Source organism: Anopheles marshallii, chromosome 2 (assembly GCF_943734725.1).
Source record: "Anopheles marshallii chromosome 2, idAnoMarsDA_429_01, whole genome shotgun sequence".
Taxonomy (NCBI): Eukaryota; Metazoa; Arthropoda; class Insecta; order Diptera; family Culicidae; genus Anopheles; species Anopheles marshallii.
In genome coordinates, this window is record NC_071326.1 from 43,102,084 (window position 1) to 43,127,475 (window position 25,392).

Consider the following 25,392-nt stretch of genomic DNA (forward strand, 5'->3'; position numbering starts at 1 on the left):
ATAGTTTATTTGTGCTGCGTTTGCGCTGAATGTATTTGCCAGGCGGTCGCGAGCTGATGTTGTTTTTCTTTGCAGCCTCTTCAAGGTTCATTAGTCTAGGATACGAGACAATGATTTTAGCTTGCCAACTGCGGGATGAACGACAAAACGTGGGTAACGTTTGCGGTAGTAGAAGATCAAAAGTACAGGAATAATATTTGCCCATGAGTTATGTTTGTATTAACCGAACCAAAGTACGAAAATAACATTCTTAAATTGTTATTTTCTACTTTTTGCGGTTGATACATTTCGCACCACTAAAGTATAACAGTATTATTACTAAGTATTTATACAGCTTAACTAAAAGCTTTGAGTAATAAAAATAGATATGCAATAATTTATAAAATGATTACCTTTTAAAAAAATAATTTCTATTTAGATTTTATATATTTTAAAATATTCAATAAAAAAAATCTATAGTCAAGATATCCAAGAACTAGAAAATTTAATGTCTCATAATACCAGATTCTGTTAGTGTTTGCAATATGGTACCACACTGTAGATTTAAGACAATTTTCTTATCGATATAATACCGCTGGTAGATAAATAAAATATACTCCACATTTACTATAATAATTTAATTATCAGATAAAGGACGGCATAAATTTTGCCATAACGCCTGCAAGGCATAACCGACCCCGAAAGAAAGCTCGTAAACGAAACGGTCCCAATTTATGCTTTGCAATTTAACACCCGAAGCCATACTACGATACGGTCTCTCCAATGGATAATCATTCCACTGAATCTTATTCTAAACTGTGGCCCTCCACGCTTCCATAGAAGAACCAGACATAAAGTAACACCAGCTTCCCTGCAGCTAACAAAAAACCAACCGCGCACCGATAAATGTCGATAAAATGTCCCCCAATATCAGCCACTTCGCTTTCCTTGGTACTAACTCGCGCCACACCACCATTCTGGGGCATTTTCCGGTGGCATCGAAACCATTGCATTCGCGGCAAGCGTCGTCAACTCGGTTTCGTTACAGTACATTTGTGCGCATATAGCCGACTGCGAACAAGTGCACAGCTCCTGATCGGGAGGGAGAAAATCTCATCCCTCAACATAAGGAAACGGAATTTTACACGCCTCGCCGTCTCGCCTTGTGCTGATTTTATGCTGCCGAGCGAAACAGTGGCCAAAGCAGCGACGTTTGGGGAGGCTGCGCACGTTCACATGCACAGCGCCTAGACGCATATACATGTGGTGTTTTTGCGCTGTGCATATGTATCGATGGCGGTGCGGAAAACTGCGTTTCAACATTCATTAAGAAAAACCATCTTCCAGACGAGAGAGAAAAGACCGCGATCGATGGTTGTGAGCGTTGGATTTTGTTGTTGTTGTTTTTTTTTTTTTGGTTTGGTGTTCGTTTCCAGTTCCTTCTTCTTTGCTTCTTGTTCCGTTTTCCCTCTATTTGCCTTACATCAACAGTGCATATGCGTGCTGAAACGGTTGGAACGGCAAATGTTTAGTGGCAAACCACTGCTGGTGAGGAACGGGAGGCGAAGGGAGTGGAGTGGTGCACAGCAGATGGGCTTCCACGATCGTACGATGGTGGAGCAATTTTCCGCCCAACACACTGCCACCAGAGAAGTGGCTAACCACTCAAAATATATGCTCAAATATCCACACCGGCGTTTGCTTCCTTTTCAGTAGCAACGCACCACCACACGCCAGTCTTGCCAGGCTTTTCCTTTCCATTGAGGCCGCGGGGCCATCAACAAACGGTGCGCGTAATGAAGCTGATTTTCCGGCGACGACGTGTGCCACGTTTGCGAAAAAAAAAACACACACACACAGAGAACCGTGAAAGTTTCACTTCACCAGCAAATTGCATGCCGAATCCCAAAATTTGCACCCCGGCACAGGTGGGGCATTTACAGTGGTTTAGCAGCGTACGTTTGTGCGCACCACCAGGAAGGAAAAATAGTAGCACCGAGTCATAACGCCCGGTGGAGTGGTAGCGCTTATCACAAAAATGGAAAGAAACACGGGCAATGTTTGTTCGCGTCTCACACACGTGACGTGTTCGCGAGAGTGAGCGCTGTTAGGAGCGGTCCAGGCTCTTGAAAAGCTGTTTGCAAAACTGGCCACATACAGTGCGGCAAGCGCGTCGGAACAGAAATATTTACCATTAGAAACGTTTGCTTGTTTTAAGAGAAAAGAGAGTGATAAGAGCGAGCGCGGTCCATGTTGACACAACAATTCATAACTATTGGCAAAATAGCATCACTGAAAAACTGGACATACCAACACAACCTAGCGAATGAAAATTTTCCCTCGCTTTTCCATATGAAAACGATGAATTTCATTGAATTTCACTAACTTAACTTTTTTGACAAACATAAGCTAAGTATAATAGTATTTTTACAGCCAGAAAACCAGACTTGGCTATTAGGAGGCTGAATTAGATTCGATCCATGGATGTCCGTGTATAAGACCGAACTCTTTGGTACTAGACCATGGGACCACATACGGTTAGATCCCGCAAAACTTTAATAAGAGTGAGCGATCTTTCCTGTATTTCGGATTATCCAAACCAATCCGCAAGAGAATTGCTGTCATTGCCACGACAGGCAACTAAATGCGTTCTATTTTGCAATAAATTTGCTCATAAATTGAAACTAATTAGATTTCACAGCATAAATCGTAAAAAAAGCTTTCATCTTTAGCCATGGTTAGTCGGTGTTCGACGTCAGTCTTTCGCACACTTACCTTATTACTTCTACTAGTCTTGTTTCTCATGCTCGATTTGCCATTGATCACGATGTAGGCGTTGGCAAATTCACCGTTGCACGGCGATGGTGGCCCGGTAGGCAACCCATCGTCCGGATCGGTCGAGGTTTCTAGCGTCAGGTCACCCAGCACCACGAAACCGGATTCGCCAGGCTGAAATAAGAGGGGAAAAATAAGTGTTTCCATTAATGTTTTGCATCATTTGTGACAACAGCAACAAAAACCCCGGGACGATATAGCTTTAAACAACAGAAGAAGAAAAATCTAATCTCTCCCACCATGGAGGAAAATGCGAAAGCACCGAATTAACAACAAATTACACGACCAACCCTACTTCCGCCGTGGGCATTTGTTTTGGATTCTTGAGAAGGAAGGTGAAACACAACTTGCGGCCCAAGTAAATTAGAAATTCTAGCAAAAGTTATCAAATAGCAATTAGTGCTGAACCCGCGCAAAAATAAAATGAGGTCACGAACGTTTTCCGAACCTGAACAGCGTCCCAAATCCGACAGGTTTATCGTGCGGATTGCAGCGTTTTAAGTATTTTCTCTTGCTCCACCGCCCTGTAACTTTTGGTTACTGGCGAGCCACAGAAGAAAACGGTTCAGAATCGCTTAACGCTGTTAATGACGATGTTGTTTTTCCTTTCATAGTTGCTTCCGGTCATTGGAAATGAATCGCCAGTGGAAAGCCCCTCTCGTCTGTAGAAGAAGTGTCTTACAGTATGCTTACGGCCTAACGTGACACGATCAGATAGAGATTTGCAACAGCAAAAAAAAAATGAATGTGAAATGACTTTTAATTAAAATGAAATTGGAACTCAAGGTTCGTAAGCCGAAAACGGAAACGTACTACGACTGCTACCATAATGGGTAAGATAGCACCGACGACGCGAGTTCAATTGTCAATCCCAATGAAACTCACCCGAATAACGTGACGAAATAGAGTGGTAAGCTGTCAAAACACTGATTCAAGCTAAAGAATAACACAAAAAAAACTCTCCACTCCGATCAACGTTCGGTACAGCAGCAGTTTGTCCATTTAATTTACCAGCAACCTCTTGCTAATGATGAAGCCGGGGTTTCATTTTTTCATTAACAGAAAAAAAAACGGGAAGCAAATACTATTTCGGAAGGCCAGTAAACAAATCGTTCGTTTCGTGATGATTTCCCTAAGAGGCGAACAGCAACATGAGTGTGTGTTAGCATAATACCATCAAGCAAATGACCTTTATTCAGCGATTCAATCTTCTGCACTTTAAATTTCGATGCAAACGCTGGTAGCGGTTCATCGTGAGCAATGGCTATAATAATTACCCATCTAATTACGCCACCTAAGTCTCGAATCAGCCGAAGGAGAGTTCGACGCAGAAGCAACGCGGTGAGTGTTGCTTTAATTAAGATGACATTCGGATTTTTTAAGCTTTATTGTGGAACAATCGGTGGAAAACGTAGTGCGTGAGAGGTGGAGAAAAATGCAGCGGTATGAAAGGAAGGAAACGAACCGGAACACATATTCAAAAATTAAAAAAAAGGAGACACAAAGTGTAATAAGCTGTACGAAATGTAGAAAATGATTGTACGAGTGTCGTGCGATAGTTACGGTGCGGTGGTATACAACGGTTTCCTTCAATTTAAACAGCGCAAATGTACACACCTATCGAATGAGTTTACGATCTGTTCTTGATGACAAGAGGGTGGTTTATTAGTTGCTACTCCAGAACTACTTTAGTACCCAAATTGGAGTGCCCTTATAATGCAAACAAAATCCCCCAAGACACGTCTGTTATGTTCAAACGTACCGTTCAATTCGATCGATTCAAGTTTTGGTAACGATGAAAAAAAACAACAGAATCAACACACAGCGCGCCGGTTGTTTGTCTAAGAAGCGTAAATAAAGCGTAGAAAAAAAAATGTTCATCAACAACACATTTTCGAATTGCGAATAAAGATCCACACACATACGCGGCCAAGTGAAAGCAGTGTAGTGCTGTTTTGGTGTGTGATGGTTCCCCACATTTGATGGCGCAATGGCAATTAATATTCATTGGCGTAAACTATATTGTGAGCTACCATCACGCGCCACAGCACCATTTCCTATGGACCGGCCACCTTCAAGTCTTTGATGTGGAATGGAACAAAACATAGCAAATCCTGCTAAGAAGCAACTATGATCGATCGATCACCGCTGCATTCCAGCGCGTAACCCTTTTAACCTTTTTTTTTCCTAAACATACTGTGGCCAGCTATAAACATACCACACACACTGTAGCTTTACGCGGCAAGTTCACTTTAGCGAATGATGTTTACATTTTTCCCACTCGGCACAATCTCTGGCCCCAAAGCCGACACGTTGCAGGAACGCAAATTTGTCCCAAGCACGCGATTCCAAGTTTCGATTTATGACCCAAAAAAATCCCACAGACGCCGGGGTTCGCTTGTTAGTATATCAGTACAAATGGTAAATAAAATTTCAGAAACAAGCACCAATAAATAATGACAACCTGGTTAGGCGTACGTGCGCCTGAAGCTCGTCTTTGCAAAAAAATAAAAATGGTTAAAACTCGCATGTACATATGACCCACAGTGGGTTACATATTGCGAGGATCACAACGCCATTCCAACGCTGCGTGGGTGCTCCTAGAGCATCGCCAATTGAGCGTTGCTGCATCGTTGATTGTCTGGCCCCGGCCCCATCTGCGATGGAAAGTGAACGAATGAACCACACCGGTCACCGAACGAACGTGACTAATGTTTTGCGCCTCCGTGGCCACGGTACAACAGTTGGCACGTTGCACGTGAAAGGAAGCGCTGTTCAGCGCCAAATGGTGCGAAAGCATCCGATAGCACATAACAAATAGCGACCAACGGATGAGCTATAAATATTATCTCGCGACTAAAGCTGTTGGACGAACGCATAAAGAGTGCAAAAGTGAGTGGGGGTCCGATAATGTGAACTAATGGAATTCGTGTGTTGGCGGGTTTGTGCGGTAGAATGCTAGAACGTTCTACGAAGCTATGAACACTGCTAAAACATGCTCAAGAACCTCGACTGACACGCAGATACGCCGACAGCGAACCTAAAAGGTCGATGACACACATGAGATGGAGACCCTGGAACTGATCCAGCCACTAAACGTCAAAACTTGTGACGAACGTCTAATCACCTCAATTTAAAATGGTTTTCCGACTCGTCAATTTGCTCGCGTGTGGTAGCTTTGTTACGATCGCGCGTGCGACATTCAACAAGATCTGCACGAAAACGATAAGCGGCAAAAGCAGGGAGGAACGAAGGGAAAGCCCATGATCGATGTCATTGTCCTCCAGCGATCGTCGATATCGCTGACACGGTGCGTAGTACGGTACCCTGAACATTAGCGCACACCTGGAAGGGTGGTATGAGGGGTGGGGGGTGGGAGATGTTGGACGAAGAGAAGCAATGTCAACGAACATGCCGCGCGTTGTGACTAAGCGGCACAAAGGTTGTCATGAATTGTGCCACCTTTATCGTGGTGTGAGTAGTTTTCCCATGCTCCACGCAGTTCGCGTTCTGAACTGCCAAATCCAACAAATTCGGTTGACTATTAGCTGTAATAAACGTGTTTTTTTATCATATAAGCTTATAAACAAGAGGAGCAATCAGAAAAGGTCGATCACTGTCAGTGCTACATTACGATCTGATGTTGGTTTTGACATTTTAGCATCAAAGATTAATAAAACAAAGATAATTTGAATAAACTTATCCCGCTTGTGAGTTAAGTTCACGTTGAATTATTATATTTGAATGCTGACTCAATAATATTTGACAGCTGTCAAATAATGCATGACATTATTTCTGATTTTTACCGAAACATTGAACAAATCATAATAACATTTAACTTGGTTGGAAAAAAGCAGAAAAGCCTCCCTAAAAACAATAACTGAATCTGCAACGTCAGAATCCGTAGAATTGAACGTTGCATAAAAAGATAGTACTAGAGCCTGCACAGACATCTGTTTATACTTCATAAAAACTCAACTCTGCCACACAACACCCAACAAGTAGCTGCCCCCTGCCACACGAAAAGGTCTGTGCACATGGCTTCGTGTGCACAGTGCGAGCGCATGAGCGCGATATGAAATAAGTTCAAGGCAGTTCGCGACCCCGTCATCCTTCCCTGCGCTATCGCACGCTGCTTCTTCGCCACGCTGGCCGGTAGGTTCCGCTAGTGTTGTGCCGTCGGAACTGGTTGCAGCGAACAAAGAGAGCCTTGCGGATCGCTGTCAATGGTGATGTGCGAGCAACAGAGCCTCCCTCCCATATTTACTTGCCCGGTTTTGGATTCGTTTTTCCTCATCCATCCGATCGGTTCGTGAGAGTATTTCCGGCTTCTTCCCACCAACCACACACAGCTGCTGGCACAAAAAGGGCACGGTCTCGGGCGTGTGCTGCGAATGGCTGCTTTATTGGGCATACATTTTGCACCTCACAAGCGCTCACACTCGGTTTGGGCAGGCAGGCTCCGGTTGAAGGGGTGACCTACAGCCCCAGGAAGAAAAGATCCCCACACAGTGAAGAACTTGACACCCGCCGGCTTCGGGGGAAAGTCTTGTAGGGTTTCTTTACTCGGCAATGCTTCACATGCCTGCGGTCAGTTGGCAAACCAGACCAGAGTGATTCCACATTCGAGGTTCGACAAGTTCGACAGTATATCATTATTACCTGGTTTGTTAAACAACGCTTACCGGCGAGGAAACATAGTACAAACCGGCGGTACCAACATTAGTGCTCTAGGGCGCCGTAATCGATGCGTAACTAATTCCAAAATTTCATAATAATATTTCACCCCACCCAGGTCTCGAAAGTGTAAAGGGGACAGGAGGAGCACACGGTGGGTGCAATACACTGACATACGCTGGGTTGCATGGAAAGATTATTGTGCGTAACGGCATCGCCGCGTGTACTACTAAACACACACACGAATCGTCAACCGGAAGGACTGAAATCACTGCGGACAATTGCGGCAATAGTTTTTCCTCGTGGTTGTGGGTGGCAGACAGTGGCATACCGCTCATAACTCACTGTGCGGTGCAGGCCGGGTCTCTCAAGCGTGACGCGCGGCCCTCCGTAAAGGGGGCGGCGTTGAATTTCCCCCCGGTGCGAGTCGGTGGTGGAGAGCCTAACCGCCCCGGTTTCTATGTGACAATGTCACGTAATCGTAGGAACACTGCTGGATCAGTGCGTCTGCATACTGTCGGCCATCGTGCCTTCACACACGGCTAGTTATTTCCCATTTTTGGAAGTAGACACTGCATCATACTTCAAACCACTATCCCCTTACAATCGATACCCGCGGGTTTTGCGCAATATGGTTAGCGTAATACATTGTTTAACTTCTACAAATGGCTTGAGAGTGCAAAAGAATGAACCTTGCAGGAAGGGAAACTGATAAAAGCAACACGAATCGACAAGACGTCCTATTTTCAGACACATCAGAACCCGCAAAAACAACAATGTTGCAACGGAATGTTTAATTATGGTGGGCACTTTACCGTGGTGGACACCTTCTTACTGACTTGATCAAGCTCCAACCAAACTCGGAATCTCCCGGAAAAAAATCGATGGCGATCGAGAGAATGCAGTAAATGATAAACGCAGTTTGACGAAAGTTGTCCTGCGCACAATGGAGACGTGAAGGTCCTCGAGAAATTTCAAGTTTTTTGTTTTAAATTAAATTGTTCAGACGATCGCTTTCAAAACTCGACAAAATGGGTTTTTTTTTGCGATGTACAAGACAGAGACAACACGGCCGTCGTGTTCAAAGTGGACGTACTACTGCTAATGTCCTTGAAGATCGCGAGAAATGACAACTGCCATCGGGCGAAACCGGCCCCACAACACTACAAATAAAACCCTCGACTCAGAATCCAAAGAACCCAGCAGTTCTTTCAGCCAGGTTGGCCGCCGTCATATGAAACGAGCCATAGTCAACTCCACTTTTGAAAGGCGGGCGTTGCGCTTGTCGTAGTTTCGTGTGCAGTGTTGTCCGTTTCCTATGCTGACACCGGGACCACGTTTCATTACGTCGCGCCATGCGCTCTTTTATTATATACGAGAATCTTTCGAACAACCGGATTCGAATGTTGGTCGACGTAGAACAGGTTTGGAGCCCGCAGCAGTTGGTTCTTTGTCCGCTACGCTCGGCAACAACTCAATTTTCACCACAAGCAACGATAAATGCGAATGGCCTTTCTGTTGTGCAACGCGAGACGGCGTGAGGTTGTGCATAGTTTGCTAAAATAAATAATTGCGAAATAAAGCAAGTGAAAGGTAATCCGGAGGAAGTGAGTGCTAAGGGGCAACAGCAAACGGATTGGTAAGTAAGCATCTGATAAAGGTAAGCCGGGATGATGGCTGCAAACAGCAACAAGAGGGCATGAACAGGCCTCTCCTCTCTGCGAGGTAATTGTAAAGTGAATGGAATTTCTAATTACAAAATTCGAGAAGCTAAAGTAAGTAATCATCGTGGAAATATTTACCATTTCTTAATTCCAAGATTCATTAGTTAATGTACCTACGGGATGTGGTAGCGTCTTACCCCGTTGGGCTTCATCAATATTTCGCAATTCCCTCAAAAATAACCTCCGAAATCTCTTGCACCCCATTCTGGAACTCAGCTGCACCCAAGCGCCGTAACATCAATGCGAATTGCCAATTCGCAAACGAACAACTTGACCCAACGGCAGATACGAAAGTGGTAAGGAAACGAGATCGTGTCTGACGTCCGAACTCGCTGCCCATCCTCCTTATTCGCAGGTTTTGCCTCTACGGCCAACTTCCGGTACAGAGTACGCGGCAGCCAATCCCACACTCTGCAGCCTGCTTGTACTGGTGCCTGCCCTACTCGGCAACTGCCAAACTCCCGGATGATCACCGAGCTGCGAACGGTTCTCGAGTGATCTTCTCCAATATTCCAGATGGAAAATGGAAGCGCACGAGAGGAGCGCGTAGAGGCGATAATCGCACACAGTCGGAATTTGAGTGCTCATTTTCGGTTATCGATCTCGGGGAAAATCGACTCTCCCGTTTACTCTCGCCCTTCCGTACCGCCCCACCTGCAACGGGTGATATGAAACGGAAACGCCAAAAAAAAAAAGGGAAAGACGGCACAACACGGCAGGCAACGCACCCAAACGCGGAGATTATTTTCACAGCATTCAATCAAGCATCGCAGAAGTACCATCTTAATCTGAATCCTCTCCAACGATCGGCCCTCGGTGAGATACCTTTGCAGCCCAGTCAGCGCATTAGCGCTGGGCGAAATGAGGAACACTGAATTTCCACTCGTGTGCCCCCCCCCCCCTTTATCTGGCCACACTCCCAGTGAAGCGAGGAAGAAGCTTAACCGTTGCGTGTGGAGTGAAATGCAACACAACGGAGGAGATGGCGATCAACTCCGCCATGTTCGGCAGCCGACCGATTGGTTCAGTACCATTGGCAGTGTTTTGCGTTTGCAAAAGAAGTACACTAACGCAGTCCAGTAGCGTAGCGTAGTGAAAAAGGGATTAAACAAGCATATTCGCTACTGGTTGCGATGAGAGAGACAGCGAGAAGAAGGTGTGTGCACCAGGGTGACCCACATTCGATGGAAAGAATGTGTGTCATCGTTGCTTTGCTGTCAAAAATGAATGTTCTCCGACGGAGGTGGTTTCCCGAAACAAACAATCCATCACAGGCAGTGATTGCTTAAGCATTTTACATATTTTTCGTGGCATATTCATTACTAACCGAACCCTCGCCCTCGAGTCTTCCGAATGGGGTCCAACCGCAAACACTTTCTAGTTTACATCTAGAAGAAACTAACGACATTTCTAGTGTCAGGCAATACACGCAACAGGTGCTAACCCAATCAAACACTGTTCTAGCATTCGTGATGCACGAACTCTACCCTGCAGGTATGAGAATGGCTGCTTTTGAGCGTGTGATGCATATCGCGGGACACCAATGGTTTGAGGTTTTATCACCCAAAACCACACCCGACACAAATAAAAAAAAAATCGTATGGCTGCGCCATTTGCTCCATCAATTAGGCTAATGGCAATTATTGACATATCGCACAAGAAAACAGGGAACAAAACCTGATGGAGCTCGTTAGATGACATTTGCGTTGCACGTTGTTGGTTCTTCACCGAATGTTTACACGTTTTAGCGTACCGTCAAACCGGTAGCATATGTTTATTGCCAAACAACTGGTTCGACTATTTGGCGTAGGTTCATTTATCTACAACCAGCGCCAGTTAGCTGCCCATGCAACGCACTTTGTGGACTCGAGTAGCAAAACAGGCAGGCAGGAATATATCGCGCGCAGTTTATGTAATCTAGCGAGCCGATTAAACAGCGCTATTGGCACTAAGCGGGCCAAACAGCTCGCCCAGTTTGAGCTTAAATATCGTCTGTGAATTGTGTCACAGAATTGTGAGTATTTGGTCACAGGTAATTTCCAATTTGCAGCTATAATATCGTCAAAGGCTTTACACAGCGAGTATAATGACAATTATTGACCAGACTGAGTGCTGTGCCATATTCCTCTACTCTAGTTCGAGAGTATAAAGAAAAGCCAACCAACTTTTTTATAATATTAAAACAAAGAAATGTGGAAAGATCTAATGAAAAAGTAATTATGTTCCCCTCCCTCGCAAAGCATGATGCGTCACCTAAAAACATCAAACTCTTAGCGAATGAGTGAAAAATCTTCTGCTGTCTATTCCAGCTCAACACGATCCCAAGAATCGCCTCCATTAGCACGGCGTAAACGTTTTTTCGCTCCAGTTTTGCTCAAACTGAAGCGTTTATCTCGACAAGTCATCGAACTACCACCCAACGACTGATGCGTCATGGTGCGAAGGTTTATTGTGCATTACTCATACTCAGGGGTTAACGTAGCAAACGTATCAACGTAGAACGTGCAAGGTGGTATGATGGAGAAAATGTATTAACAACGCGTTGGTTGTTTTTTTTTCTCTCTAATAATTACACACCACAAGAATACTGGTGCAACAAAGACGGTTGGGCATTGCGTTAATCTACTTTGTCACTTTGCGGGGAAATCCAAGGCTGTGTCATATGTATCTTGACGACGTAAATATTAGTATGGAAGATAAGACAAAAAAATGTGTTTTTTGTTCATAAACATCTTCTACCGTACAATTCCAACGCCATTTAGCGTAACGAAAGTGAATCTTTTGCGACACCATTCCCAGACATAAGCCGTTAGGAAGTTTTTTAAATATTCAAATTCTAACTCGCCCAACAACGGCGCAGAAAACGAGAAAAAAACACTCAACTTTACTACGAGCATGACCAAACAAAAACTTCAAACAAATTCCAACCGGGGGGGCCCGTTGACGACAAACACATTTGAATGTTTGTGATACATTATTCATTTCGCGATTACATTTTTTCCTGCGGTCGAGCCGTACTGCGTGCGAGTGGAATAACTTATTGGCTACAAGCGGCGATGCGGGCCCAATACGCATGCATGATGGAAACGCATCGCGAAAGAACGAACCTCGGCGGTGCTAGCAGACGGACATCATTCCGTCACACCGAGCCCACAACGAAAGGGACTCTGGGCCGAGGAGTTGAACATTTGTGTGCAGAAAATCTGAAATGCAAATTAGCAACCTCTACCGGGGGACATCTGGGCGATGACGATTTCCACAGTGCTTCCCATTTGGTTTGGAATGCGAATGCGATTCTTCTCGCGCAGGGAAAGTAACAACAGGTAAACGATCATATTTCACAACTTGCCAGTTTGTTTCCAAAAGGTCTCCTTGTGGGCACTTATTGGCAGTTGCTTCCAAAGTCGTGCTCCATTGGGAAGGCAAAACTCCCTAAGCAAACCTCACCCTTGCGAACGATGATGAATCGTGACGGGGCGATGTTTGCACACAGCATCCCCCAGCACGCTGCTGTGGAGGAATGGAGCCGAAGTTCAATTTTTGCTCACGAGAATGTGGTGCGCGATGGGCTGTTGGCTTGGGAGCAATGCCCGGAACCCGGCCTGACATTTGCATTTGCAACTGGCTACGAGTGTGCCGCGGTGCAATAGCGGGCCCCGCATTTGCGAGCCTAAAAGGAAGCCCTTTTGCACCGCTATTTTACCAATGTGAAACCCTTTTTTAATCAACCGATCGATCTTGATCGTGAGTGTGGTTTATCAAACCGATACAAGCGAACGGCAGTTTGACAGCGGTTGCAAAGTGTGCATGGCGATACGGAGTAGGCGTAAACTTAGTAAGCTGTGACAACGTATCAAAAACCGTATTACAACACCGCGGGTCTGTAGCAACCATTTGTCTCAGTCTTGGCTTATTTTATATTCATCTTTTCTGCTTCCTGACCCTTCAACTAGTTGTCTGGCGTAGTATCGAAAACCACAAACATGGACATCATCTGCACCATTTGCTGGGAATCGCTGGAATGTGGGCGCATACTGGCCACAACATGTGGTCACATCTTCCACGAAAAGTGCATCGCGATCTGGGCGTTGCGGAGCGACTGCTGTCCCGATTGCCGCACCGAACCGTTCTTCCCGATGCGCATAATACATTTTATCTGGCAGGAACAGATCGACGGCCAGGAGATGCCTTCACCCGACACGAGCGTGCACGAAACCAGCTCGAGCGAATCCGATCTGCCAGATCGGAGAAATAAATCGGCGCAGAACGTTCCATCTGGCTCTGGTTTCGCACCGCAAAGCACGGCGCATAGCGCGGGATGGCAGATGAGTCCTGCCAACTCGCAAAAATCAATGGAGTTTGAGCTGGATCAGCGATCGGCCGGAGGCGATGGTGGTTGCGGTGTGTGCAAACGGTTTCACTTTTTACTGGAGAAAGCCATCAGGCTGAGAACCCTCGTCAAGAAGTACGAAAAGGCACACCAAACGGGTTCGGCAAGCGCTACGCCAGCGAACAGGTTAAAGCTGGCGGAATGTTCTGACCCGGAGGCCAAACGTCAACGATTGATTTAAAGGCGAAACGGATAGAACCAGCAGCATTCAAAATTATTCGTTGATTGAGCTGCTTTCAACACTGACCGTGAGAGAAATTTTTATGCCCCAGATTAAGAACCACCAAAAACTGAAGGCTAACTATAGGTAGAGTAACCTTTTAGTTGTATCTTGATTTTTTTTTCGTTTGATTTGACATTCTTTCTCTTTTAGTTTCACAGCGTGCAAGAAACCACCGATCCCGGAAGTAAGGTGCAGGAAGCGTAAAAAAAACAAATACCATCAAAGAATCAGCTTGAAGCGGAATCATATTTTCGTTTTCCTATGTAAATTTATTTTCGAACTCCAGTGCCGAGAGCGGATTTGGACATGTACGTCAAACATATGTCAACTAAGCCACTGTGTAGCTGACCATATAGCTCTATTCAATGAATAAACAACGTTTAACCAAGAAACAAAAACGCACATAATATTGGACGTATTGGAGATAATCTTGGCCATCTTGGTTCCATAACGACTGAACCCTACAATTTGTTTGATAATCCAATGATGAACCGCACCTCCTCAAAGTCTATTTTCGTCCAAAAACCCCACACGTCAATAAACACCTCGCAGCCACGAGGAGTTGACGCAACCTGTATTTTCCAGTTCGGAGTAGACCAATACTGTGTGTTGTTGAAACCAAGAGCTACAGACTCACATCTGCACCACCTTGTGTGTGTGTGTCTATTATCAACTCCATCCACGAAATCACAATAACTGAACCCTAATCAAGCCGCCGTTTTGCAAATTCTACTGATACAGCGCACGATTAGGGGGAATGTTTCCGGTGGAACAAATCATACGGTATGAATCATCGTGGCAAAGAAGGTGCAGCTCGGCATTGACCTATGGAAGCATCACGCATACAGCACCAGCAAAATCATTGATTTTGCTCTCTGCGTTGCTGCGGATGTAGCTGGGGCCGGTGCCGAAGCACCGAGGGAAAGAAATTTAGGTCGATAAGATAGGGCAGCGTCGCACGATCGAGTCAATGATTGAGTGACCCAAGCCCCCTTATCGCGCTGGCTGGATATTAGACCAGGGAAATTAGACTTAAAATGTTACATACACACAAGCGTAATCCCATGCGTATCAGAGGCGCGGAAGGGTGTACCCGAACTTACCTTGGGCAGTTCTCTCGGGCGTGGCCGGATGATGACACCATCGTTCTCGATGTAGTCCGGCACGTCCTTGCGGTCGCTGAAGTTAAACACCATCGTGTTGGTGCCGTCCTGCTGATGGTTCGGCGGTGGTTTCACCTTTTTGCGTGCCGGCACTAACCCGGCCAGCGGCGACTGTCCAGCAGCGGCCACCGTCGTCACGCCTGCCCCACCGACCCCACCCGTACCCCATTTGGCCACGAACGATGTGGTACTGTCAGGGATCGCACTGATACTGTTGTTGGCGGTGGTCTGTTTCGCAACACCACTCGCACCGCCATTATTCGGATTATTCGCACTGGCCACTAGCACACCACCCACAACACCACTGCCGGTCGTCGTACCGGGTCCAGCATTGGCCGGCGGGGCCACACCGTTACCGTTAATGCTGTTCGGGCCGGACGACGCCGGACCGGCGGGTTCACCACTCTTTTCGCGATTGATTTGATTCTTTTCGATCTCGCGCCGCGTCAGGGATGGCGCGACCGACGTCGCGGATCCAGCAGAATCGGCACCACCACCAACACCACTCGCGACGACCTGTACCGCACTAGAACCGACAATACCACTGCTATGTTGATTATTATTTCCACCACTGTTCGCACTGTTTGGTGAGGTTACGCTAGCGCCCTCTGGCGGTAGGCGCCCGTTGACCTCGATCGGTACCGCCGACGAAGCACCGTTAGCCTTTCCGGCGAGGCTTTCGCGAGACTTCGGTATGGGCGGGGCGGGTGGTTTGGTGCTGGGAGCTGGCACACCACTGCCGCCACCTCCTCCACTCCCAGGAAGGTAGGATTTGACAGCTCCATTGAAACGGAACTGCGTCGTAGTGCCGGCCCGGGCAATGTTCTCCATTGCGGTGCGCGAAATCTTCCGCACCGAGCGCTGCTCACCGTCGGTGTCCTCTTCCTCCTCCGCTTCGTCGTCGTCCGCGTCGTTTTCGCTGCCGCCCGCCGGATTATCCCGTGCGTCTTCGCTCTCGCTCGACTCCGGATTGACCGTGTAGGATGTTGTGTTGCGCCGTCCGGTACCGTTCTCACCGTCCACGTCGTCGTCGTCGTCGTCCTCTTCCTCTTCGTCACTAGTAACGTACTCGAGGTTACGTCGATCGTGCAGCACCGACGAGACGGTTCCGTTCGCAGCTCCAGTCGGCGTAGAGGTCGCCAGATGTAGACTGCCAAGCTTGCTCGTGAGTTGCTGGATAGAAGGCGAATCGCAAATTCCCGACGGCGATGACGACGCTAGCACCGCTGCCGTCGGTACTGCTGCCGTTGCCTCCTGTGCTGTATTGCTGCTGTGCTTGTGTTGGTGGCCACCGTCTGACCCTGGAGGCAACGTCGCCGATGTCGATGTCGACGTCTTCGTCGATGGCGGTGTCTGTGTCGTGCCGTTTTCGTAGTTGTGGTGATCGCGCACCGTACTTCCATTCTTGAGTGCGTTCGTCTTCGCGTCCGTCGGGTCGGATTGCGTACCCGTCGCGGTTCCGCCATCACTACCGGCGCCCCCGACGTTGCTTTGCATGTTCTTCGCGAGTGCGACACCAACACTACCGTTGAGTGCGGCTGCGGTCGTGTGTTTACTTCTCGCCGGTGGCGACGGTGGAGTGGATTCCATCGTGCCACCACCCATCGGTGGCGGTTTGTTATTGTTTTTGACAGTTGCGCCGGGTGCGTTCTTTAGGTTGTTGACAGCCTCCAACGATTTCGGTGTCGGGGGCGGTTTGGCTGAGGTGGCCTGATGCTGCTGCTGCTTCGGACTAGCGGTGCGTGGCTTGATATTTGGCTTCTTGGGGCTTAGTGGCGGTTTCGGATGGGTGATGGGCGGTTTGTCACCCGGTCCGACCGCGGCAGAAACGGCAGCAGCCGCTGTTTGCGCACCGGCCGTTGCCGAACCGGAGATGATGATCGAACGGTAGCTGGCCACCTTCGTTGCTACCTCGCTGCCGGCGTTGTTAGTGCCGGTCGCGCCACGGCCACCGCGTCGGTTCGCATTCGCCTCGAAGATCTTCATCGTCTGCTTGACCACATCGGGCGGTGGCCGTTCGTCAGCATCGATGATCGAGGTCAGCCGCTTCGGCTTCGGATCGCCCTTCTCGCGCCCGTTGATGATCTTCTCCTCGATCGTCACGCAATCGCTGACCAGCAGCGGCAACTCCGGTGTGCCACCCGGGCCACCAGCGGTACCCTTGCCGTTCATCAGCATCGCCGTCGGTGAGACCGAACTGGAAATACCGTTGGTTGTGCCGTGCACCTCCGTACCAGCCGGGGTTGTCGCAGCCACCGTCGTCGTTGCCTGCGCGATCTCGTCCAGTATGATCACATTGCTGCCCACCTCGGCAGAGGACGACACGGCAAGGGCCGCTGGTGCTGGTGCTGTCGCTATTGCTGGTGCTACTGGGTTGGTACCGTCCCGCTCCCAAGCCTTGTGATCGTAGCGCACCAGAGCCTCGACTGAGCGAGCACGCTTGAGCAGGACCGCGTCGGCACCGCTAGCACCACGATGATGCTTGGTGTAGCGATTGTACTCGTTCTTCTTCTCCACCTGGCGGCTCGCTCGCGCATAACTGTTTTGCACACCGCGCAGAAACTGTGCCGTCTTGACCACTCCACCACCCTGCTGCTGCTGCTGCTGATCGTCCTCCTTATGTTGCTGCTGCTGAATCCACGGCTGTTGTTTTGGGGCGAAATGGTGTTGCTGCTTCTGGTAAGGTGGCTGCAGAACTACCGTTGGATGAAGCTGTTGCTGCTGCTGCTGATGATGGTTATGGTTATGGTTATGATTGTTGCCGTTTCCGTTGCTATAGTGTTCGCGTTGCGGCAGCTGCTGCTGCTGCTGCTGTTGGTGGTGGTAATGGTGATAATTCTGCGTTTGATACTTCTTCTGCTGATGACCGACACCACCACCGCCGCCCGTACCCTCACTACCGATCGATTGTTCGCGTTCGCTCAGATCTTCACTCTCTTCGTCCAGCAGGTTGTTGAGGCTGGTCGCACGGCGCATACTGTTAAGCGACGGACGCTGTTTGGTGACGGACTGGCGCAGGGCCAGGCTGAGATAGCGGCAGCGCAACCGTGACACGATCCCGGGCCCGTACTTCAGCTCCTCACCGGCATCACCGATGGCACCGATGCCGCCACCGCCTCCTACCACACCACCACCGGTCGCATCCAGGCCACCGCCGAGCACCGTGTTCTTTTCGTAGACGACGACGATCTCCTCCGCGGCCGTGGCTGCGACCATCTTCCTTGCTGCGACGCCGTCCCTCGAGTTGGGTTGCTGTTGCTGCTGCGTTTGACCGTTCACGCCGAGCACTACCGACTTGCCACTGTTGTTGTTACCGCTGCTACTGTTGCTCACCACGACGGCACTGTTACACACGGTGGACGAACTTTCACGCTCGACGATCACGCCACTATTGCCAGAGCCCGTGCGGTTCGTTGCGGTTACGATGGCAGCACTACTGCCGCTGTGTTCCGAACCGGCATTGGAATGCGAATGAGCTCCGTTAGCCGTCGGGAGCGACGTTGGCGATGGTCCACTTGCTGTCGGCTGCACCACTACGGCTTCACTTGCTGTGGCTCGTGCGCCACCACCAACACTACCGCGATGCGGCTGCTGGTGATGTTGCTGTTGGTGGTGGTGGTGGTTGTTGTTGTTGTGTTGCTGCTGCAGGTGTTCATTTGCCCCATAATGAACTCCGGTGAACGATCCGGGCGTCGTCGCTGTCGGTGACGAAACTGCTCGTTGAGCATTAACGGAAGGTGGAATCGTATCATTATTGGGTTTCAGCAGTTGCGTGAGGCTGTGCTTATCGTGCTCGTTTTCCACCTGGCATGAATGGTGCAACGTTTCGCTGTCCGGCACTGTACCATCGAGCGGGGAGCTTGTGTTTGTGGAGAGGGTATCTACACACACAACCACACAGAGTGAACAAAACGAGGAAATAAACAAATTCCATTGCGTACGTGAATGGTGATGATGGGGAGCGCGCACACAACATATGATCGATATGTACACACATGGAGAGAGAGAGAGAGAGATAGTGCATTAGGATGGTATTAGTGATCACATCAACCGTGCATATTGGATACATGTGTTGTAGGAAGGCCCGACCCCCGGTACGGATGGTTGATGATAACGACGTGTGGTGGGTGCAGTGCAGGAATTTAACACACAATGACGAATGTCGGAGGCAGCGAGGAAACGAGATAATGAAAGGGAAGAGGAAAATAAACAACAATGAATGATTAGTTGAGTGATAACACAACGAAAACACACGGCTGCTATAATTTACCCGAGACACAAACCACGTATAGAGTGTTTCGTTAAATTACATTTTACACAACACCATTACGATAACATAGCTAAACAAAGTGCTTTAAGTTTGTTTGCACGAATTGGTTTTTATCTCACGGTTAAAATCGTTAAAACAAGATTATTTTTAAAACATTAACTTACGTAGAAAAGTATTTTATATAAAATACACTGATGTTTATGGTTCATAATACGAACAATTTTAAATTCAGTGTGTCGTCTAAGGTTTTAATAACTAAATTTAACAGCATTTTTAAAGCCAAACAAGACAGCTACAACTGCATTAAACCAAACAGCCATAATCGGGTGAACACAAGGGTTATTATTTTATAGCACACGATCGTTCCTATACTCTACGTTCGTTCAACTATTACAACAATGGTGGGGGTTTCGGTACGGAATACGATCATTTAAACGCACAAGAAATGAAGTGCACAAGCCAGCTCCTATACACGAGTGGGAACGAGATCGCAAAGCCCTGAACCGCACGCACGGAAAGGAGAAATAAAGTCTAAACATAAATCAAAGTACCGCTGCCCGAGTTCATTGCCTTCGGCGCACAGGGCACTGATGGTGCTGGGCTATGGAATGGTAGCAGGTTCATTGAAGCGATCGCGATCGTTCGCCAAGCGCAAGATAGGTATTCATTTACGGAAACAAACTAATGAACACATAGCGATACGAAGGAAAAATCCTTAACACTAATGAAGATTATCAGCGTTCTTTGTTGGTGTGTACTGATTCTCGTTTCCAACTTTCGATCGTTCATACGAATGATTTCAATGAAAGTGAAGATGGAAACATTTTTCAAAATTAAAAAAAAAAACTAATTTTTATGGTTTTGCCCATGGAAAAGGTGCATCGGACTACAGTAAATTACATTGAAAATGATGTAGTGTCGTCCAAAAGTTCAATGTGGCGTTCGATAAATAGAAACCGCTCAACGTAAAACGGTACATGTGGATGAAAGTCCGTAAACAAGGTTATTTTCCCATCCGCCCAACGTCGCATGTTGAATGATCATATGCCTCCGAGGTCTCGATATTTGGGGAAAAGAATGAGGGAAAGGGCCAGATAAGGCGTGTAATAAAATGGGACTAGCTAGGAAGCATCAGTGCGGCGCTATCGCTCACTGTTTCTGGTGCTTTTCCACGAACAATAGTGCTTTCTTCGGTCCTTTGAACCTTTGATCTAATGAAGATCCTATTATAACAACAACGGTTGCTTTTTTCGTTAATGAAAAGCTTAATTTTAAAAACGTTTCGAATGCCACAAGCTAAATAATCGGCAAGGGGAAAAATAAACATTTATTAGTATCTTTCGATTGGTAATTAAACTCTGCACTCTGCGGAACACTTCGGCAGGGCTCGGTAAAAAGTGTTGAGTCGACAAATAAAAGTGCTTGCGTCTGGTCCAAACCTCTACCATTCCATTGCGACAAATTGCATGAAAACGTTTTACTGTTTTGCCATGGTTAAGGAAAGCAAAGGAACAAAAACATCCGATTAATCGCGTGAGTTAATGCGCTTTTTGTACAAATGTATATGTAAGCACGATACACATGCCATGCTGCGTTTTGCATTTGACATCTCCTTTCTCCCTCCCCATTTACCCGATCCCGGCTCGTGGAATCCGTTCCAACCGTTTTGGTGCCACCAAGTTTGGTTAAACTTCACGGCGGTAAAAAAAAAACAACACCAAAAACAAAAAAAAACTCCGATTGATATTTCGCGAAAAAAGTGTCCCGAAATGGAAGAAAGCAACCAAAAACAAAATGAGCGAATGTCGTATCCAACCTACCGGATAAACACGTTTCGATGATTGTTTGGAATTGTCTCTCCACAGATCGTCACACATCTTGTGCATAATGCTTTAGATGGTGTTTTTTTTAAAGTTCGAATAATGAAAAAAAAAACAACCTCAGGGGCGTCGTCGGCGTCATCACATTTCGACCCATTTAGCCCGATTATTGTCACTCGGTTCAGCAACACTATCCTCTAGTGTCTACATTTGCATATGAACACATCGCACAACACAGTGAACTACCGAAAGCCGCCTTGGCCACCGTGGTGTCTGGGGGCTCTCTTTCACCCCAGGGCGCGGTTTCCAACTAGTACGGAATTTTATCTATATTCAACAATAAAAAAGACAATAAAAAAAAAGATTGCCACAGCGGCACATTTGCATTCCGGCACAACAAATTTGCATCGGTGGTAATAGTTTTTTTTCTTTTTATTTCACCAACCAAAGCTGGCAACCCTGCTACCAAGCCAAAATCAAACAAAATCGAACGCATTTGTCACCCGGTTTTTGTTGTTTTATTTTTTACATGCGATGAAGTAAAAGTAAGAGAATAACAAAAAAATAATATAGTGAAGAAATAGCACAAATTGAATGCAGCATTATTTCACCGAAAACTAAAACAAAACCAAACGGTGCGGCGGATTGACTTTTCGTTACACTTCGCTTACTGAGCGATGCAGACAATACAAAAGCTTTTAAATCCTTTAAGTGATTGTAGAATACGGAATGACTTCTTATGCGGCAAATAGAAAAAAAAACACCCAAGATTGTCCAGCAATGGAGGGGTTTGGCATTAAAAAAGAAACAAAATCACCCCGGCTTGGCCGCAAAAACTAAAAACTTCAAATTACATTCCGTATTGTGTGTCTTTCGGGGTGCCGAATTCTAGTTTTTCCAATGCGATTCGAATGATAGAACAAAAAACTAAACACAAAATTATTTACTTAGTTAGTTGATCACTGTGCGACCACTTCTCTCCTGAATTTTTGGTTAATCAATGATACCTTCCGATTTTTTTCCTCTCTCCTACACAGATGGGCTAATGAATTTTTCATCACACTTAACAGAAGAACGTTGGATTTTCCTTCTCTTCTACCACCGTCCATCATCCCCGTCGTAGCGCACTTGACACCTGATGACGCGGGCATGCCCCTGGTCACCCATTAGCGCGCAGCACACGTCTAATTAATGAGACCCGCGCTCTTCAGTAACACACCGTGCCCGTACCCGAAGCCCTCCCACAGCATGATCTTTCCGCTGTACTAATGCGTGGTGCAACGGGGCCACAACTAATGCGTCCATAGCACAAATCACTAATGCTGCCACCCCTCGCCGTAAGCAGCAGCAACATAAAGAATAACAAAATATTGTTCCGACAAAAAAAATGCATAATCAATTACCAAAAGTCGTGCGAGGCGACGACGAGAGCACCGAATTTAATTGCAAGCTCAAGCGCGAATTCCACTTTGTACTTTCTATCCGAAGGCAATCGAAGCTCCCCGCGAATGTGCGCGCGCTGCTACTGAAATTCGCTCGCGTTGCTTTGTTTATTTAACAAAAAAAACATCCCCCCCCTCCCACGGTTCCCCGATGAGCCACTGAGAGACAATTGTGCAGCTAGTGAATGCTGTTGGACCACATCGAGCCAAACCACATTTTCGTACGTGCGAAGGTCGAAGCGCCACAGTACGGCAGCGACATTTTGCAACGGGGCATACACCGGCAATCGAGACGATCGCCGATTCGGGTCGCTGTCTGTGGTGGCCGGTGGTAAATTGAAACAAATCGACGACACGTTTACTGTGTGGCTCAATGAAATGTAACAATTTTAACAGCACTACTGAAGGACAGTGGCAGAAAGAATACTTCCTAATCACCGAGCTGGTTTCTTTTTTGTGGCGGTGTAAATTGCTGGCAAGTTAGGGGAAGTTAATGGGATACTCAAGCAGAGGTGCGTGGAACATAATTGATTTGAGTTTGAGCTTTAACTTTACCCCATACGAGTGTCATGGGAAATCATTCAAGATATTAACAATATTGCAGAAGCGAATGTAGTAGACTGGAAATTCACAATTCGCAAAATTATCCTTCGAGAGTCATCCAAATCGAACAGTAATTTTATCGTTGAATAAATGCAATTTTGCCCCTTACATAAATTTCCAATCGCGAAGCTAACAACAAAATCATTTCCTACATTCAGAACCCAGCAAAACCTGTCACGCGTTAGCAGCGCAGTTTAAAGCGCTACCGCGAGCTGATAAAGGTAGGTCGGCGATGAAGAACTCGCACATACAAGGCGCGCCCGATAAGCTAATCGTCGCTTAAGCCTCCCCCACGAGAATAGCAAAAGTAAACAAGATGAGACGCGGATTCTTATCGTGCCGGTGTGGGGGCAGCCCTCGGTTTCGTGCGGCTCTTTTGCACTTGTCATGCTGCTCAGTGTTGGAGATGTGTTTTATGTGCCAGGATCAATCGATCGGCTTAAAGCGCGTTGTGTGTTTAGTGGAGCGGTATGGTAGTTGTAACGAGGCGAACATACAACGGAGGATTAGGGAACAAATCGCACCCGTGAGTCATCCAGCGTAAGTGGTTTTCCACCGTGATAATGGAGAAGATCGGCACCTCCACCATACTACACCACCAATAAGTCGTGGTGTCCAGTATCCCAGTGTTACGATCAAAATAAAATCTCTACAGATGCTTTGAGCACTTAATCGATTTGTTCTTGTATTACTTTAAGTTAGAAAGTTGGGGCGGCTCGGTGGTGTATTGGTAGCGGCACCGATCTTCGCACACCAGTCCAAAATTCCATCCGGATCAATCCTCCATACGCTGGACTGACTATCCAGCTATTTGTAAATAATGTCAAAGAAAGACAGAAATTGCAGGTTTTAGACCTCTTGAGATTGTTGTTTCAATGAAAAAGAAGAAAGATAAAGATTTAAGACGATACTTGTCAAATAACTTAACCTGGATTAAACAAGCAAGACAAATGCTGTGTTTTGACATTTGTCCACCAGCTGATCGAAACTTTCATTAGGTAAACAACCTAACCTTCAATTCTAAAGTGAACTTGGCTTGCAGCGGATAAGGCTCCAAATGTCAAAACGCATAAAAAAACTTGAGGTATGATCGACTTCAGTATCGATATATTAAATAAGTAATAACCATGCAACAGTTAGAAAAAGGATCATCAATCACAAGTTCTACATCGCTTCTTCTTTTTCTTTTAGTTTTATGGAATCTTAACAGTTGATTTCAATACAAAAAAACCAGCTATGATATTTTAACATTAGCCTTAATTATGACTTCTTAATAATGCCAACCCAACCCAGATGAGATTCGATCCGCGACCCTTTGGTGTATTAGATCGAAAACTGAGGAACGAAAACCATGGATTCTCTCCTTCTACTACACTTATGAAGCCAAATATAAAGAAAAAAATTGTGTTGACCTTCCTGTGCTCCTCCGATATTATTCATTTGTCTAATAATGGTGTGTACCTTCGGTTCAATAACGTTTACATTGCGTTTACAAATAAAAAAATAATTATATATTGGTAAAAAGTTTTGTGCAAAGACAAATAATAACTGAAAGTGGTTGATTGGTAAAACACACAATTATTTTTGCATCCTTCCGTTAGCTATGTTATCGAGTAATGGACATTAAACAATAGATACCATGACAATTATTGTTACAGAAAAAAAAACAAACTGAACCTAATTAATTGATTTTTCTATTTACACATAATTGTACAAATGTTGCCAGGGTGTAGATAATTCTGTGCTGTACTGTAATCCCTTCACCAACGGAGTTTAGCAATTTACCTTTCGTTCCGGTTCCGGCGTAAAATGGACTACCAACGGGGAAGCCGCCGGTGGGAGTGCGCGGGTGGGTTTGGACTGGCGATGATGCCGAAATGGCCGCAGCCACGGTGGACGCCGAATCATGCACCTGTGTCGCGACGGCACCGATCGTTTTGGCCAGATTCTTACGCCGCTGGATCAATTCTTTCTTCCACTGGGGGATAACGTTGGGGTCGAGAGCACCACCGCTACCACCGCCCACCGTCGATGCAGTCTGCTGCCCGGCAGCTGTTGCCAAAGCGCCACCATTGTTAGTTGCTGCATCGGCCATCATGCTGTGAGTGGGTGGCGCGCGGAGGCGTTTACGGATTGAGACAAAAGTGTTGCAGCGGATGGAAAATCGTCACACCGGGCGTCGCCACTCCTGCGTCCTGTGTGTGTGTGTCTGAGTGTTACGACGAGGATCGATCCTTTACTGCTGCTTTCCGTTCCCTTCGCTTAC

General features: G+C 46.7%; 1 protein-coding gene across 1 annotated transcript in view; it reads right to left on the minus strand.

The window, feature by feature from the left end:
• LOC128718910 (mucin-19) overlaps positions 1 to 25,224 on the minus strand; it is a 53,098-nt gene extending 27,874 nt beyond the window's left edge. Inside the window, exons 1-3 of the mRNA XM_053812527.1 lie at positions 24,912 to 25,224; positions 14,932 to 18,872; positions 2,755 to 2,928 (exon numbers count right to left, since the gene is read on the minus strand). Coding sequence (XP_053668502.1) covers positions 2,755 to 2,928; positions 14,932 to 18,872; positions 24,912 to 25,224 — 4,428 coding nt within the window. The remainder of the gene's footprint in view (positions 1 to 2,754; positions 2,929 to 14,931; positions 18,873 to 24,911) is intronic.
• Between the last annotated feature and the right edge of the window lie 168 nt (positions 25,225 to 25,392).